Raw genomic sequence first — 16,619 nt, 5'->3', positions numbered from 1 at the left:
GAAACCCGAGAGGCTCCGGGGGGGGTTTGAACTGGCCAATGGGCGAGCTGCCGACCGGTTGTCGGAAAAGGAGGCGGAAGCGGGGAGGAGCCGCCGCGGGAGCCGGACTGCATCCGCCGCGGCGTCTCCATGGCACGACCCTGGCCTCCGACTTCAACGACTTCATAAGGAGACGGTTCTGGGCGCAGCCGTGCCGCTCTTGGTGAGAGGCCACGCGGCAGGGCAGGGCGTAGAGCGCCGCGGGTTCAAGCCCCGCGCTCCCGGGGCTGGCTCGACCGGGCACCGTCCCCGCGTCTAGGCGCGCTCCTTCCTGCGTCCGAACCCGGCCCGCCCCGCTCCTCGTTGGGCGCGGGCCCTTCCTCCTCCCGCTAACGGGCGGGCCGGCCGCCTCCGTCCTCTCCGGGCCATCGGCAGCGCTCTTTCCCTCCTCTGCTGCCCTCGGGCAGGGCTGCGCCCTTCTATGGGCAGAACCCCGTTCCCTCTTGCCCGCTGGTGGGTGGCCGTGCGCCCCATCCTCCCCGGAGGCCACCCCTGCTCTCTGCGGGCTAGGCCGCAGCAGTTATACACGCTCGGGGTGGGCAGGCCTCCGGGGAGCCTCCTGGCCAGCTCCGGGGATGCGGGAGGTCCAGGAGTGGTCTGGCTACCCAGGCCGCCCCGCCTAGGCCGGTGCTCCTCCCCTTCCACCTATTGGTTCTCCCTGGTAGCTATTCTGCCGGGAACGCCCCTTCACCTAGGAGACAGTTGCCCGGGCACCGTCCCGAATATCCCTCCAGCTCCCTGCGCGGGTTCCCTCCCCTGGGGGGCCCACTTGGGGCCTAGCGGTTCTCACCTTCTTCGCACGCCAGGCAGCCCTCAGGTTTAAACCCTAGTAGCCGTCGGCCCGCTATTCTTCCCGGGTGGGGCCTGGGCATGCTGGTCGTTGTCCTCCTTTCAGTGACGTGCCTCCTCACTGTCCTGCCGCGCCCTCCACCTGCCTCCTGGCGGCGCACTCGGCACCCCGCAGGTCGCTCAGCCTCTCCTGTCTCCCTCCCTCCCCACTTTGGCAGGACAGTTGCTGTGCGACTTGGACAGTAGAGGAGCGCCTCCCAAGTTTTCATCCAACTGCCACCCCCAAAGCTTCCACCCTCCTCCCCTCAGAGAGAGGACGTTTGATGCCCGGCCCCTGAGATTCTCATTGGCAAGCCCCTCTGGGTCCCCCTGAGCAGAGCCTGCCGACCCAATTGCCCAACTTTGCGGCTTTGATGCTTAGCCATGTCTGCCTCATCCTCAGGCGGCTCCCCCAGGTACAGCCAATGTGGGGGGCGCCTTTGCAGTAGGGCAGGGAAAGGTGGTCAGGGCTCCCCAGGCCAGGCTCAATGGAAACTTCTTTTTAGTTTCCTAGGTACTGAAAGTCTGGGCCAAGAACACTTAAAAGTGCCTTTGAAAGGGGAGGAGTAAAGGCAACATAGGCTCTCTCCCTGCGCCTTCCTAGTAGCAAACAAGATCACTCTTAACCGAGTATTATGCTCTGAGTTCAGCTTGGCTTCAGACTCATTAGGTAGCCAAGGTTGTCCTTGAATTCCTGGTTCTCCTACCTCCGTGTCCCATGTGGTGGCTTAAAAGCATTTCCCACCATACCACCTCTAAACTAGTGTTGCAGTGAGCAGGATAGCACGAGTAAGTAGAAGGGGAAAACTTGTTTCTAGTTCGAACATTTTTTTCTTCCAAGTGACGGTCCAGCTCAGCCAATAGTTATTTGTAAGTGAATTGAGCAAAGTGCCTACCCCAGTGCTGGTGCTTCAGGTTTCAAGTCTTTCCCCACTAGAGTTGGTGAGGTCAGCCGAAGGCTATCTGGGGACTCTAAGGAGGCAGTGGGCTAGGTTAGCTTTGATCATTCCAGGCCGTTCTCCCCCAGCCTGAACCTGGGCTGGACTGCTAACTCTGGAGCACAGTATTGGCTGTTTTGCGATTGTCATGTTGGGCTGTATATGTACAAGCAAGGCTCTTGCATGAGCAGTGAGTGGACTACGTTGGGAAGTGGGGTCTTCATGTGCTCCAGCAAACGTGTGAGCCTTCCTTTTACAAGCTTGTGACACAGTGACTTTGCTCCTGAGCTGCATGTCTCCTTGGTTAACCTTTCACTGAACGCTTCCCCAGAGGAACTTGGGGACTGTAACCCTTGTTGAGACTGGTGCCTTGGTCACCTGATAGGATGACAGGTAGGCTTTCAGCACAAGGTCACAATCCATGTGATGCGATGGCAGGGTTAAAAGGCCAGACACCCTTCACCTTGTATCCATCCTCCTGCTGGGCACACCATGCGTGCCTTGTGCTCATCTACAGGGAGCCAAGGGATTCAAGACTGGCTGCCAGCTCAATAGCCACCACATATGCAGTGTGTCATTTCCCAAGAGCTGAGACATAGAAGAGCCTTGAGTTTCTGCTTATAATCTGGTTCTTGTGCCCGGGTGCAGGTTTCCATCGTGTGGGAAGAACGGAGTAACGAGTCTCACACAGAAAAAAGTCTTGAGAACACCTTGTGGCGCACCCAGTGTAACTGTGACGGTAGGTGACTCACAGCAACACCAGCAGAACCACTTCTGCACGCCTCTGCTCGTGGCTGCCCATGTGTTCTGCACAGCATGGCCTGCTTGCGGATAAAAGACCCAGGTGTGAGGAGTTTGTCAGGATATCCTTCCAGGGAAATCCCAATAGAACAGACATTTTGGAAAGGAAAAAGAAAAAATTAAAAAGCATGAGCGAGATGGGACGGGAGCTGCTGGTGGGCCAGGCTGTTCTTGGGGGACGGCTCTGCTTGTGTTTTCTTTGGAGTCTGTACAACCTTCTCACACTTGGCATCCCCACCAGCCTCTGTGCCCTAGTATCTTACTTGCATATGGCCTGCATGTATCTGTACCTTTACTATTTTGAGTGTTTCCATACTAATTTGCATGCCTGATTGAAAGATACAGCTTTGCAGCTGACCTATACTAAGTCCAAGGAGGAGCTGCCTAATCTATCTGGCTTGGGTGGAGCTGCAGCTCTGAGGACCCTGCTTGTGCTTTTAGAGAACCTTGTCCTGAGTGGACCTGGAGGCTTCAGCTGAGACCTCTGCAGAGTCCGCCTAGGTGACACGCCGGCCTTGCTTCCCACTTGCATGCCAGGAGTTGGCAGCTGCCCTGCTCGCTTGGCGGCTGAGCTTTCGGGTGTCCCCAGAAGCCTCTGAGCTCTGTGTTCATGCCCAGTTTGCTCATCCACAGATCGATCTTTTTTGTGTTGCCCTCCCCTGCCTGCCAGAAGTGAACCATGAAGGACCGATCTTCAACTCCCCCCTTACATGTTCATGTGGATGAGAACACTCCTGTCCACGTCCACATAAAAAAACTCCCGAAACCATCAGCAGCCAGCAGCCAGGTAGGAGCATGGCAGCGGGGCGAGGTCACGGCTGTGGATCAGGGCACCGTCTCCCGGCCCAGCCTCCTCGCACTTCTGACTCCAAAGGTTTGGGAGACACTTTTTTTTCCTGGAGGTCAGTTGGCTGGTAAGAAGGTAGGCCTCTGGTCTCCAGGAGCAGCAGCAGCAGCAGTAACAGTAACAGTAACATTACTCAGAAGAGGCCCCCCTGCAAAGGTGGTATATCCCACCAGAGTGACACTGGGCAGCTGGGCCTAGAGATGACTCTAGTTTTGTCCCTCCCCACAGAAATCTCATAAGCGCGGAATGAAAGGGGACACCGTGAATGTACGGCGGAGTGTCCGGGTGAAAACCAAGGTACCTTGGATGCCCCCTGGAAAATCATCTGCCCGGCATGTGGGATGCAAGTGGGAGGTAGGCTCAGTCGTGTTCAGGGTTCTCTTCTTGGACTGTCAGTCAGAGTCTAGCAGGCCTCAGACTTGGTGTGATTGCAGAAATTCCAGCGAGCCTCATTTACTGAGTGCCTTTGTAAACCCTGAAAGCTTACGGCATCACTTAGACTCGTTCAGCTTTGCTGTGTGGTAGGTCTTGCTGTCCCATTGTAGAGATGAAATAGCTGGGAGCTGACTTGCCCAGAGTCTCACAGAGAGAGCGGCAGAGCTGGAGTCAGGACTCTGTCTCATTTTGGAGACTGAACTTAGCCTTTGCTTTGCCACATAGATTTACATGTCTGTCATAGTATCTGAAGTATAATTAACATTGAGGTTGGGTAACTGTGAACGTGTAATATACCGACCTATAAAATAGGCAAGAAAATGTGGCTGACCATATGGATAATGCAAGTATCTCATCCACACTACTTGGGAACAAATGAATTATCTTCAATATTAGTAGCCAAGAAAATATGTGTCTTATGCTATACCTTAACAGTGTTTATCCATGTACCTGCTCAATCACCCACCAACTCATCCACCCACCAATTCATCCATCCACCCACTCATCCATCTGTCCCTCCATCCACCCACCCATCCATCCATCCATCCACCCACCCACCTACTCATCCATCTGTTCACCCACCCACCCACCCACGCATTCATCTACCACCAGCCTTAATCAGCCATTCATCTAATGATTCACTCACGGTGCATTTATTGAGACTTGCACCATGCGTTGTCAGCATGGGTTCTAGCTACAAGCCTAGAAAGACATGTTCTTTATTATTTCTTTAAAGCTCATTGCAGTGAAGAACTCATGATAAGAAAAGGCTAAAATAGCTTTCAGTTAAGTTCTGAACAAACTCAGCATCGTCAGTAGAAGTAAAGACTTCAAAATAATGCTTCAATATGCTGCCAATGCCTTTAACTCCAGCGCACAGCACTCAGAAGGCAGAAGCAAGTAGGTGGCTCTCTGAGTTCAAAGACAGCCCACTCTACTCAGTACACTCCAGACCAGCCAGGGTTACATGGTGATACCTTGACTCACAAAACTTGCTCAGCCTGATCTTTTAGAGTCAGTTGTTTTCTTAGTCTTTTTCTTACAGTTTGTTACTCTGAAAATAAGAAACCCCCCCAAAATGGATGTAGTTGTGACATTCATAATCATACCACATGGATTTGACTCTTTGCCAGTTTATTCACAGAGAATCTGGGTATCCGCTGGAACGTATAGAAAATGTTATGAACAGTATAAAAACACAAGGAAAATGGGAATTTCTGGTGGGGGTGTAACTCACTTGGGGGCATGCTTAGCTTGTTTGAGGCCCTGGGTTCAGTGCCCTAGTAGTGCCCTCCTGAAAGGTACTGCTCCCTTAAAAGAAGGCTGAAATAAAAATGGTTCCTTAACATGATTTTACTACTATGGTAGCAGTCATTGAAAACTGAAATCGTTGCCAGGCAGTGGTGGTGCACGCCTTTAATCCCAGCACTTGGGAGGCAGAGGCAGGCAGATTTCTGAGTTCGAGGCCAGCCTGGTCTACAGAGTGAGTTCCAGGACAGCCAGGGCTACACAGGTTTCGAAACCCTGTCACGAAAAACCAAAAAAAGAAAAAAAAAAGAAAACTGAAATCGTGCAGAGCGTGGTTGTACAGTTCTTGAATTCTAGCACTCAGGAGGCAGAGGCAGGTGGATCTCTGTGAGTGTGAGGCCAGCCTGGTCTACAAAGCAAGTCCAGGAAAGCCAGGGCTTGTTACACAGAAAAACCATGTCTCAAAAATCCAGCCCACCAACCAACCAAAAGAAAAAAAAAAAAAAAAAAAAAAAACGGAAACATTCATTTCCAGGAAAGTGCCAGATGTCATGGTGAGTGTTTATAATCCCAGCTTTTGGAAGGCTGAAGCAGAAGGATTGCTTAGACTAGAGGCCAGCGAGGACTTAGTGAGGCTTTGTCTCAAAATCAAAAATAAAGAAATTGGAGCAAAAATAGCAAGGTATCATTTTTATTGACTGGAAAGGAGTTTAAAGCGAGAGATGCTCGGGTAGGACCACTGACTGCTCCTGCAGAAGACCTGGGTTCAGTCCCACACGGTGCTTCATGCCCCTGACTTAAGCTAGACCGCTTTCTTCCATGGGATACCCTCTTCTGGCCTCGGCACCTACGAGGCACACACATGTTGCACAGACATACAAGTGGCAAAACATGCATGCACATAAATTAAAAATAAGTAAATCAGCCAGGCAGTAGTGTCATGTGCCTTTAATCCTAGCACTCAGGAGGCAGAGGCAGGTGGATCTCTGAGTTAGAGGCCAGCCTGGTCTACAGAGCAAGTTCTAGGACAGCCAGGGCTACACAGAGAAACCCTACTTCTAAATAAGTAAGTAAGTAAACAAAGAACTAAATCTTTAAAAAGTAGAAACAGAAAAAATAGAAATTTTAGAAGAGAAAGGATGTAAAAGACTTTAGTTATCCCATGTCATCAGCACACTGATATCAAGAAGTTTTGAAGACATTGTTGCTGTTGAAACAGGGTCTCAGGTAGCTTAGGCTGGCTTCACACTTGCTATTTAGTTGAGGATGTACCACTTGTGTGCCTCATGCCCATGGAGGCCTGAAAAGGGCATCAGATTTCCTGGAACTGGAGTTACAGATGGTAACTGTAACCTGGTAGATGGTAACATACTGGTTTGTGAGCCAGCATATGGGTGCTGAAATCAACCCTGGCTCCTCGGGAAGACTGGCCACCGCTCTTAACTAGGGAACCATTGCTCTAGCCCCAGTATTTATTTATTTATTTATTTATTTATTTATTTATTTATTATTTATTTTTTGGTTTTTCTTTTTTTTGGTTTTTCGAGACAGGGTTTCTCTGTGTAGCCCTGGCTGTCCTGGAACTCACTCTGTAGCCCAGGCTGGCCTCGAACTCAGAAATCCGCCTGTCTCTGCCTCCCAAGTGCTGGGATTAAAAGCTTGCGCCACCACCGCCCGGCTATTTATTTTTATATATGTATTAAGCAACCAGTGCTCTTGAGTACAGAAGCACGGCTCCAGCCTCAGGGTTTAGTTTTACATATGTATCTATGGGAGCGGACTGGTAAGTGTGGGTGCCCTAGGTTCTCAGAGGCTCTGCATTGCCTGGAGTCAGTTATAAATGGCAGTTGCTCTGAATCACCGGATATGGGTACCAGCAACTGAATCCCAGTTCTCTGTGAGAACAGGATACCCTCTTTTTTTTTTTTTTTTTTTTTTTTAACAGGATACCCTCTTAATGCTGAGCTGTTTCTTACTCCATCAGATCTGCTCTGACTTTTTGAGACAGGGTCTTATTGTTTATTCCTTGCTGGTCTAAAACTCACTGTGTAGCTCACACTGGCTTCACATTCAGAGATCAGCTTGCCTCTGCTGAGATCCGTCGCATGTACCATCATGCCCAGCCTCCCACCACTTTTTTTTTTTTGAGACAGGATCTCTATTATTATGTAGTACCCTGGCTGTCCTGGAATTCACAATATTGACCATGCTGGCCTTGAATTCCCAGAGGTCTACCTGCCCTCTGCCTCAAGAGTACTGAGGTTAAAACGCCTATGCCGCACACCCAGCTCCTGTCCTTTTTAAAAATTAAAAAGATGTGTGTGTAGCAACTGAGCTACATCTCTATTTCTAGATACTTTTAAAAAAAAATCCCATTTATTTATTTATTTGTGTCTGCAGGTGCATGCAGGTCAGAAAGTAACTTAGGGAGTTGGTTCTGGCCTTCTACTGTGTAGAGTTTGGCTGTCTTTGTATAGAAGCAATGTGTCTGTGTCTTATGTGCATGCACAGACTGATTTACACATGCTAGGAGGATCTGTAAGCTGTGACGAGTGCTGCTTGCCTCCCGGCATGGCATGCGTTACTGTCGTTTCCTTCTGTTTTATGAGACAGCCTCATGTTGCCCCAGCTGACCTTGAAGTCTCTGTATAGCTGAGACTGGCCTAGAACGGATCTTTCTGCCTCCATATCCAAGTTGCTAGGATTCCAGTCAGCACACCCAGCTTCCATCTCTGCTAAACTTTATTACACTGTATATCTAACTTTTGCTCCTGAATATTGGATCCAGGTTCTTTTTATTTTTTTATTTCATTTTATTTTATATATATTTTTTATGTTCAGATTCTGTTATTATTTTGAGGCAGTCTATGTAGCTCTAGTTGGTTTGGCATTCTTTTTTTTTTTGTTTGTTTGTTTTGTTTTTGTCTTTTTGAGACAGGGTTTCTCTGTGTAGCCCTGGCTGTCCTGGAACTCACGCTGTAGACCAGGCTGGCCTCGAACTCAGAAATCTGCCTCTGTCTCCCAAGTGCTGGGATTAAAGGCGTGCACCACCACTGCCCAGCTGGCCTGGCATTCTTTACAGAGTCCAGCTGGCTTTGAATTCAGTGATACACCTACCATACCTGGCAAAGTTTCTGTAAATAAGCATCATATATTATACTACTTTTCCTTTGTTTTGTTTGTTTTGCTTTTTCAGAAAGGGTCTCTATGTAGTCTTGGCTCTCCTAAAATTCACTATGTCTGCTTGCTGAGTGCTGGGATTGATGGTGTGTGCTACCATGCCTAACATGCAATCATATATTATGAAAAATAACTTTCTAGCTTGGCAGTGGTGACTCACACTTTTAATCCCAGCACTTGAGAGGCAGAGGCAGGCGGATCTCTGAGTTTGAGGCCAGCCTGGTCTACAGGTGAGTTCCAGGACAGTCAAGACTACAGAGAGAAGCCATTTTTGGAATAACAAAAAAACAAAAACAAAAAAACTTTTTTTTTTAAAGTGAAGAGGCTTGGGCCTGCTGTAGATGTGCAGGTCTGTAATCCAAGTACTGAGGTGGCCAAGGCAAGATCACTGTGCATGAAGCCAACCCAGGCTACATGACCCTCTGTCAGTAGAAAAAAAATCAAGGCATTGTCGCTCACAGTTCTGCTGTCAGCATGCAGAAGTATGAGACAGAAGGATTATGAGAAGCTTGAGGCCATTCTAGGCTACAGAGTGAAGTCAGGCCAGCCTGGATCTACCCACCTGCCTGGCCTAGTAAATAGTAGGTTATGTCTATAATCTTAGCACTGGATAGCCTGGGCTGCTGTGTGAGACTTCATTTAGAAAAACATAACAAGAGGCTTTAGTCCCAGCACTCAGGAGGCAGAGGTAAGTAGATCTGAGTTTGAGGCCAGCTTAGTCTATAGAGCCAGGAATTTCTAGGAGCCAGGGTTTCATAGAGAAACCAAAACACAAAACACAAAAGAGGGTGGGGATGGGACTGGCAACAAGGTGCTCTGTGTGTACAAGAGCCTGCAGCAGCCAAGTCTTATGATCCCAGATTTAGTCCTGGGACTCACGCGGTAGAAGGAAAGAGGTGTTGCTCTGAGTGGCTGCTGAGATGGCTCAGTGGGTAAAGGTGTAGTCTGATCATTCAAGTCTGTGACCTGAGCTAGATTCCTATAAATCATGGAGGCATAGATGTCAAGAATCAGCCTCACAAAGCTTTCCTCTGACCTGCACATGTACACCATGGCATACACAAGTATAAACACAGACACAGACACACACAGCTTAACAAAAAGATGCTGTGGATATTACCCTTTCTGTTACTATGGGTTGCTGAAAGAAATAGTTCTGCTCCCTTGCCTGGAAGCTTAATTTTAGAGATTTCCTGCTTTGTCTTGGGTTGGCCTCCATCTTTGTTCTGGTGATGCCTGGAAAGCTCTGACCTCCTGCTTTACATTTAGAACAAAAGGGAAAGGTCCTAGGATGTTCACATTTGGGATAGAGCCAGAAATAGAGAGCAGAGGCCACTATAACTCCTGAGGGTACTTTCTTTCTTGCTTGCTTTCTTGCTTTATTTATTTATTTCAGATTTTATTTTACATGTTGAGTGCTCTGCTTGTATGTGGGTCATGTGTGTGCTTGGTGTCACACAGGTCTGAAGAGGGCGTCGGATCCTCTGAATCAGATGGTTGTGGACTACCATACTGATGTTGGGAATGGAGCATCATCTGTGCTCTTGCAAAGGCACTGGGTTCAGTTCCCAGAATTGACCAGAATTGCAGTTCCAGGGACATGCAGTGCCCGTGGAGCTCAGGAAAGAAATCGGATCTTCTAGAAATGGATTTATAGGCTGTTATGAACCATCCTGTGAGTGCTGGGAGTCAACCCTGGTTCCTCTGCAAGAACAACAAGTACTCTGTATTCTCATTTGATGTGTTGCTGATGGTGGTACTGGAGATTGACTCAGTCTCAGGCAAGCTTACACTCTACCGCAGAGCGGCACCCCAGATCTCAGTGGGTTATGTTTCTTTAGAAGAAAGATCTAAGGTTTTTTTTCAGTCTTTTTTAACTTTTTTTTTTTTTTTTTTTGGTTTTTCGAGACAGGGTTTCTCTGTGTAGCCCTGGTTGTCCTGGAACTCACTCTGTAGACCAGGCTGGCCTTGGAACTCCAAAATCCACCTGCCTCTGCCTCCCAAGTGCTGGGATTAAAGGCGTGCGCCACCACTGCCCGGCTTAACATCTTTTTAAACTTTATTTATTTATCTTTATGTATCTGAGTAATCTGTCTTCACACACACCAGAAGAGGGGATTAGATCCCATTTCAGGTGGTTGTGAGCCACCATGTGGGTGCTGGGAATTGAACTCAGGACCTCTAGAAGAACAGCTAGTGCTCTTAACCATCTCTCTAGCCCTTTTAAAATTTTTTTTTGAGAAAGGATCTCATTGTATAGCTGAGGTGAAACTCCCTGTGTAGATCAGGCTGGCCTTGAGGTCATAGAGAAGTCCTCAGTGCTGGGAGTCCAGATGCAAGCCAGCATGCCCAGTTTCTGCTTTGTCTGGCCTAGTCTCATCAAACCTTCCTGTTTCTCTCACCATCATAGTTTCACTTTTGCATGGATTTTTAATTTTTTTTTAATGATTTTTATGTGCGTGAGTGTCTGCCTAGATATATGTCCTTGTACTATGTGTATGCAGTGCCAGCAAAGGCCAGAAAGGGTATTGGGTCCCCTAGGACTGGAGATGCAGAGAGGTGTGAGCAGCCATGTCAGCAAATGCTCTAACCTGGCGGGGCGGTCGTGGTGCACACCTTTAATCCCAGCACTTGGGAGGCAGAGGCAGGTGGATTTCTGAGTTCGAGGCCAGCCTGGTCTACAGAGTGAGTTCCAGGACAGCCAGGGCTACACAGAGAAACCCTGTCTCGAAAATCCAAAACCAAACCAAACAAACAAAAAAGTTGTAATCTGCTGAGCCATGTCTCTGGCCCTGCTTTGTTTTTCATGGTGCTCGGGATTAAATAAAAGCCCTGTGTGTACTAGGCCAGTGCTCTGCTCCCTGAGCTGCTGCTCTAGGCTATTGCTGTTTAAAAAGAGTCCTAGTCCTAGTCCTAGTCTCGCTGTCATCTCAGAGTGGCCTCATCCGTTCCTTTGCTGTTAGTGAGAATTCAGGCACCTTTTTCTTAGGACTACATAAGCTGTTTCTGTAACTTTTTTGTTTTTGCTTTGCTAGAGGTTAAAACACTTCCTTTGATGAGTTCTTGCTATGTTGCCCAGTCTGATGTAAATCTGTAGGCTCAAGTGATTCTCCTGCTTCAAATTTTGCAGTAATTGGGACTAAAGATGTAGTGTTAATTTTTATTGTGTTTCTGAGACAAGGTCTCATGAACTCAGGGCTGACCTTGAACTTGCTGTGTAGTGAAGGATAACCTTGAATTTATATGATCCTCCTGTCTTGACCTCTCAAGTGCTGGAACGTGTGCCACCACTCCCAGCTGCTTGTTTTGTGTTAGGGGTTGAACCCAGGGCCATGTATATGGTAGGCATTGAGTTAGAGCCCTAGCTCTATTCTTGTTTTGCTTTGTTCTGTTTTTAAATTATATTTATCTAATTTGGCTTATATATGTCTATCCATGGCTGGCTTGGAACTCACTGTGTAGGCCAGGCTGGCCTTGAGTTTACAGAGAGCCACCGGCTCTGCGTCCTCTGGTTTGATTACAGAGTATATGCAGAGTATACGCATGTGAGTGTGTGCGTATACTTCAGGAAGCCGGAAGAGGGCACCAGCCTCCCGGGAATGGACTTAGAGGGAGCTGGGAGTCTGCTCCCTGATGTCCTGGGAGCAGACTTGGCCGTCTGCAAGATCAGTACACATTCTTAACTGCTGAGCCATCTCTCCAGCTCTCGTATTCTAAGTTTTATTGTATAGGTATTTTGCCTGAGTGTATGTAAAACACTGTATGTATATCTTGGAAGCTAGAAGAGATATGTCACTTCTCTTCAAATTTTGGAGGCAGGGTTTCTCTGTGTAGCCCTGACTGTCCTGGGACTCTGGAGACCAGGCTGGCCTTGAACTCGGATCCACCTGCCTCTGCCTCCTGAGTGCTAGGATTAAAGGCGGGCAGTCACCACTTGCACCACCATGTGTTTCTCTCTTTTTCTCCTTTTTAAAAGGTAGAGTGTTTCTTTATGTTGCCTGATCTGTTCTTGAGTTCCTCTTCCAGAAGTCTCAGCCTCCTAAGTAGCTGGAACTATTCAGGCACACAGCACGCAAACCTGACTTTCTTTATAACTTAATATTCTAACCCATGCCTTTTTTTTCAATGTTAGAAATTCTTCAAAACCATCATTTAGACTTGGGCAGGTAATGTTTCCTTCAGGAGGGTCTGGAGTGGTTGGTTCCTGGGCAGGACCTCTGGGTTGACGTTGGCTTGTGTTGGCTCTGCCAGCCATTTTAGCAGTCAGCAAGCCTCGAGTGAGCAAATAACTTAACTGGAATTCTGTCAGAGGCTTGGCCTTAGCAGCTTATGTGTCTCTCTCTCCTTTGCATCAGAATCCACCTCATTGCCTGGAGATCACACCACCATCTTCAGAAAAGCTGGTCTCGGTGATGCGATTAAGTGACCTTTCTACAGAAGACGACGATTCAGGTCACTGTAAAATGAACCGTTACGATAAGAAGATTGACAGTCTAATGAACGCGGTCGGTTGTCTCAAATCTGAGGTATGGGAGCTGCTGGGCTGCACAGCTGGTACCCTGAGAACAAGCAGATTGGGCTAAGCTAGTTAGCTCGTGGATGCTTCCATCAGGCTGCCTCTGCCGGCCTCCCATCCGCCCTCAGCAAGCTGTTCCAGGGCATCTATTTGGAGTGGCCAGTGGTCAGCTTGAGTTTCCACCATACTGGAGCCCTCTCTGAATTCTTAGCTTTTCTGGTACTCTCAGTGGGTAGCCAGATTTGGTTCGTGATATCAAGGGTCCTTGTGTTAGCCCTTGTTTGTTTGTTGTGTGAGTCATTGTCTCACAATGTAGCTCCGGTGGCCGAAGACTTGAGCCATTCTTTAGTGCCTACTGAGGGCTGCACTTTCAGGAGTGTGCTGCTCCCTGGCTCAGTGCTTCCACCCAGATAAAGTGTCTGTAAAACAGAGAGCACAGCCTTTGCTACTTAGAAAAGCTGAACAGGAGTAGAGGAGACAAGGGAAACCTCTCTTCACATGTGGCAGGGACACTTGTGGGGAGGGAGATGGAAATGGAGCTGGTAACAGCCCACCTGTGGACCCTGACCTGGAAGCAGGGAGTGCTGGCATTAAAAGCCAGGTCCTGACTGCTAAGGTACCTGTGTTTTTTTTTTTAACTCTCTACTCTATTGGAGGTTCTAAGACCTTTCTGGCAGACAGGCCCTCTTACTCCATAGCCACTGTGCTTTTTTTGTGACATCTTTCCTCCTGTGGCATGCCAACTGTACTACTGTTGCTGCCTGGCCCCACCCCTGGCTAGCACGCATCACTCAGCTTCTTTGTACTCAGGTTCTTCATGTATCGACAGGGTAGAGTGTATGTCCGCAGGAGGAGAACAGTCAATGTTTGTGTGACTGTTTGCTGGGACAATGTCCAGAAGCTCCCAGACACAGAGCCCTATCACTTTTCTTAGTAGGGTTACATACATGTAGCAATGGCTCTTCAGGGACAACCTATCCTTTTGGTTTCCCTTTCCTGTGTCCCCTTTCCAAGGTCAAGATGCAGAAAGGTGAACGCCAAATGGCCAAAAGGTTCCTGGAGGAGAGGAAGGAAGAACTGGAGGAGGTAGCACACGAGCTTGCAGAGACGGAGCATGAGAACACGGTGCTCAGACACAACATCGAGCGCATCAAGGAGGAGAAGGACTTCACCATGTAAGGGACCCCGGAGAGGTTCAGGCCTTCCTGTTGGCCCAGAGCCCTGGAAGCAAAATGAAGACAGTGGAGGGAGGCAGCTCTGGTGGTACCTGTGGGGAGCCAGCACAGCATATGGCTGTCCTTGGAGGAAAAGAAGGTCCCAGTGGTGGTGGGTTTGGATAATGGATAGAGAATTCCTTTAAATGGGCTGTTGGGGAGATGGGACTGTGGGAGTAGGCAGGTAAGCCTTGGAAGAAGAAGTGTGGAGATCCTTTTGTGGGGAAATCCAGAATAGACGTCCTTTACCCTGAGCAATAGGAAGTCAGTTAAGGTTGGCTGCAGAGGGTGAAAGCTGCCACAGAGATTCCAGGGCTTGGAGAGCTGGCATGATATATATATATATATATATATATATATATATATATATATATACACACACACACACACATACATACATATATACTTGTAGGTATAGAATCCAAGGCCTGAGCATGTTCAGTGCTTTACCTCTGAGCCACAACCCCCTGGCCTGTTGGGTAACACGTTGAGAATGTCCTGAGCAGGTGCCAGGCATGGCAGTATATGTCTGTAGACATAGTACCAGGAGGTAGATCCAGCAGGATTGGGAATTAAAGCCTGGTCCTTGCGACATAGCAAGTTCCCAAGCTATCAGAGAACCAGACTCAAACAGCAGAGCAACTGCTGAGGCTGGGCGAGTGAGCTCAGGAACATGGAGGCAGTCTTGATAGTCAAAGCCTCGGGCCCTGGGTAGAGCCCCTGCTCTCACACTAAAGCTGGTAGGTCTCTGGGCCCTCCTTCCAGAAGGCCACCTGGGCAGGAAGAGCTGTCTGCACCTCTTCTTCATTGTTTCTTGGCAGGAAGGGAGACTCTCAGGCCATTGTGAGGTGTGGGCATCAGAGCTCTGGGTAGGCTGGGCCCTGCTAACTCTCAGGAATCTTGTTTTTCTGGCCCCAGGCTTCAAAAGAAACACCTCCAGCAGGAGAAGGAATGCCTCATGTCCAAACTGGTGGAGGCTGAAATGGACGGAGCAGCTGCAGCCAAGCAAGTCATGGCCTTGAAGGATACCATCGGGAAGCTGAAAACCGTAGGTGGAGCCATAGGATGGGTGGGGGTGGGGTGGGGGTGGGGGCTTTACGAAGTCATCAGACTGACTTTATGACATCTCCAGGCTGGGGGAGGGCACACCTAACTGCTCAGTCCCAACCCCCCCACACTCTCACTTCCTGGGCCTTGGTCCCTTGAAGATGACCTCTGTTGATCAGGGCATCTGAGGAGACCAAATCATGGGCCACTTGGGACCACAGTGAGTCAAGGCATGTGGTTGATTCCTGCGAGTGTCAGCCACCAAATATTGCCATCTCTCTTGCCTCCTGCAGGAAGCCTACCCTTACCACACTCATTTAGACCGAGCACTCCCATCCCCCTCTCCACCCTCCCCTTCCCCACACCCATTTCAGGACACCTGTCCTTGACCCCTGTGCCTCAGTGCCTCAAGTCTTGGCTTCTGGCAGCTCCCCTTCTTGCAGCACTCTGCCCGTCTCCCCTGCTGTGTAACATACACGGGCTGCCTGCCCTGCAGTGTGTAACATACGCTGCTCCTCCAGGAGAAACAGATGACTTGCACCGACATCAACACCTTAACGAGGCAGAAGGAACTTCTCCTGCAGAAGCTGAGTACCTTTGAGGAGACCAACCGTACCCTCCGAGATCTGTTGAGGGAGCAGCACTGCAAAGAGGTGAGCATCTGACCTAGGGTCCTCTGAAAGGACCAGAGAGAGACTCAGGGACTGGGAGACGCAAGTGTTTGGTACTGTCACAGCTGATCTGGAAGCAGAAGGACCAGAGCAGTCAGAAGGTACTTCTGGGAGTCGGGAGTGGGTCTCAGACCTAAAGTTTCTTCTTCTCTTCCTCTTTTTCTTCTCTCCTCCCTACTCTCTCTCTTCCTTGAATATTAATGGTGTAGCCTAAGCTAACTTCAAGCTCACAGTGTTCTTGCCTCAGCTTTCAAAATGCTGGAGCTAGGTGGGAGCCACCACACCTCCCTCAGACTGCGTTTTACAGTAGGTAGAAAAATAAGTAGTGGCTAGTGTCTAGAAATTGAGTGATTTCACCTGATTTTCTTAGTTCCAAGTGTACACTGTTCAAGTATAGTGGACTGTGCATGTTATGTCAGGCCCTTAGACTAGTCTGAGGGGCGTCTGGAAGTTTGAAGCCCATTTGGGCTGTAATATAATGAGACCATGTTCTAAATAAACATTTTTTAAAAGGCAGAGAAAAATTAGAGGAGACAAAAAAGCTGGGGATATTGCTCAATGTTGGAGTCTTGCCTCTCACACACAGGTCTCTAGGTTAAATTCTTAGAACCACAGAAACCTAGGTATTGAGTGCATGCATGTATATGGTGCATGTATATGTACATGCATATCGTGACAAATATGGAGATCAGAGAATAATTTTGTGGAATTGGTTCTCCTACCTTTATGCGAGTTCCAGGACTCAAACTCAGGTTACCAGGCTTACATAGTAAGCTGAGTAATCTTGGAGGCCTTACTTAATTCTGAGAAGGGTTTCATACAGCTGCAGCTTGGCTAGAACTTAATCTCTAGCTG

General features: G+C 48.7%; 1 protein-coding gene across 8 annotated transcripts in view; it reads left to right on the top strand.

Moving 5' to 3' along the window:
* Odf2 (outer dense fiber of sperm tails 2) overlaps positions 1 to 16,619 on the top strand; it is a 42,347-nt gene continuing 25,728 nt past the window's right edge. For 3 of the 8 annotated variants that reach the window (XM_028756884.1, XM_028756882.1, XM_028756887.1), the window contains exons 1-7: positions 2,454 to 2,544; positions 3,240 to 3,393; positions 3,682 to 3,807; positions 12,672 to 12,842; positions 13,847 to 14,007; positions 14,965 to 15,094; positions 15,615 to 15,746. In XM_028756884.1, the coding sequence (XP_028612717.1) occupies positions 3,286 to 3,393; positions 3,682 to 3,807; positions 12,672 to 12,842; positions 13,847 to 14,007; positions 14,965 to 15,094; positions 15,615 to 15,746 (828 nt within the window). In that variant the 5' untranslated portion in view covers positions 2,454 to 2,544; positions 3,240 to 3,285. Of the gene's footprint in view, positions 203 to 2,453; positions 2,545 to 3,239; positions 3,394 to 3,681; positions 3,808 to 12,671; positions 12,843 to 13,846; positions 14,008 to 14,964; positions 15,095 to 15,614; positions 15,747 to 16,619 lie in introns of those variants that run through there. The other 5 variants (XM_028756885.1, XM_028756886.1, XM_028756890.1 and 2 more) reach the window with 5 other exon arrangements.

The sequence above is a fragment of the Grammomys surdaster genome, unplaced genomic scaffold (assembly GCF_004785775.1).
Source record: "Grammomys surdaster isolate TR1022 unplaced genomic scaffold, NIH_TR_1.0 126133, whole genome shotgun sequence".
In the NCBI taxonomy this organism is placed as follows: domain Eukaryota; kingdom Metazoa; phylum Chordata; class Mammalia; order Rodentia; family Muridae; genus Grammomys; species Grammomys surdaster.
This window is presented reverse-complemented; position numbering and strand designations above follow the sequence as displayed.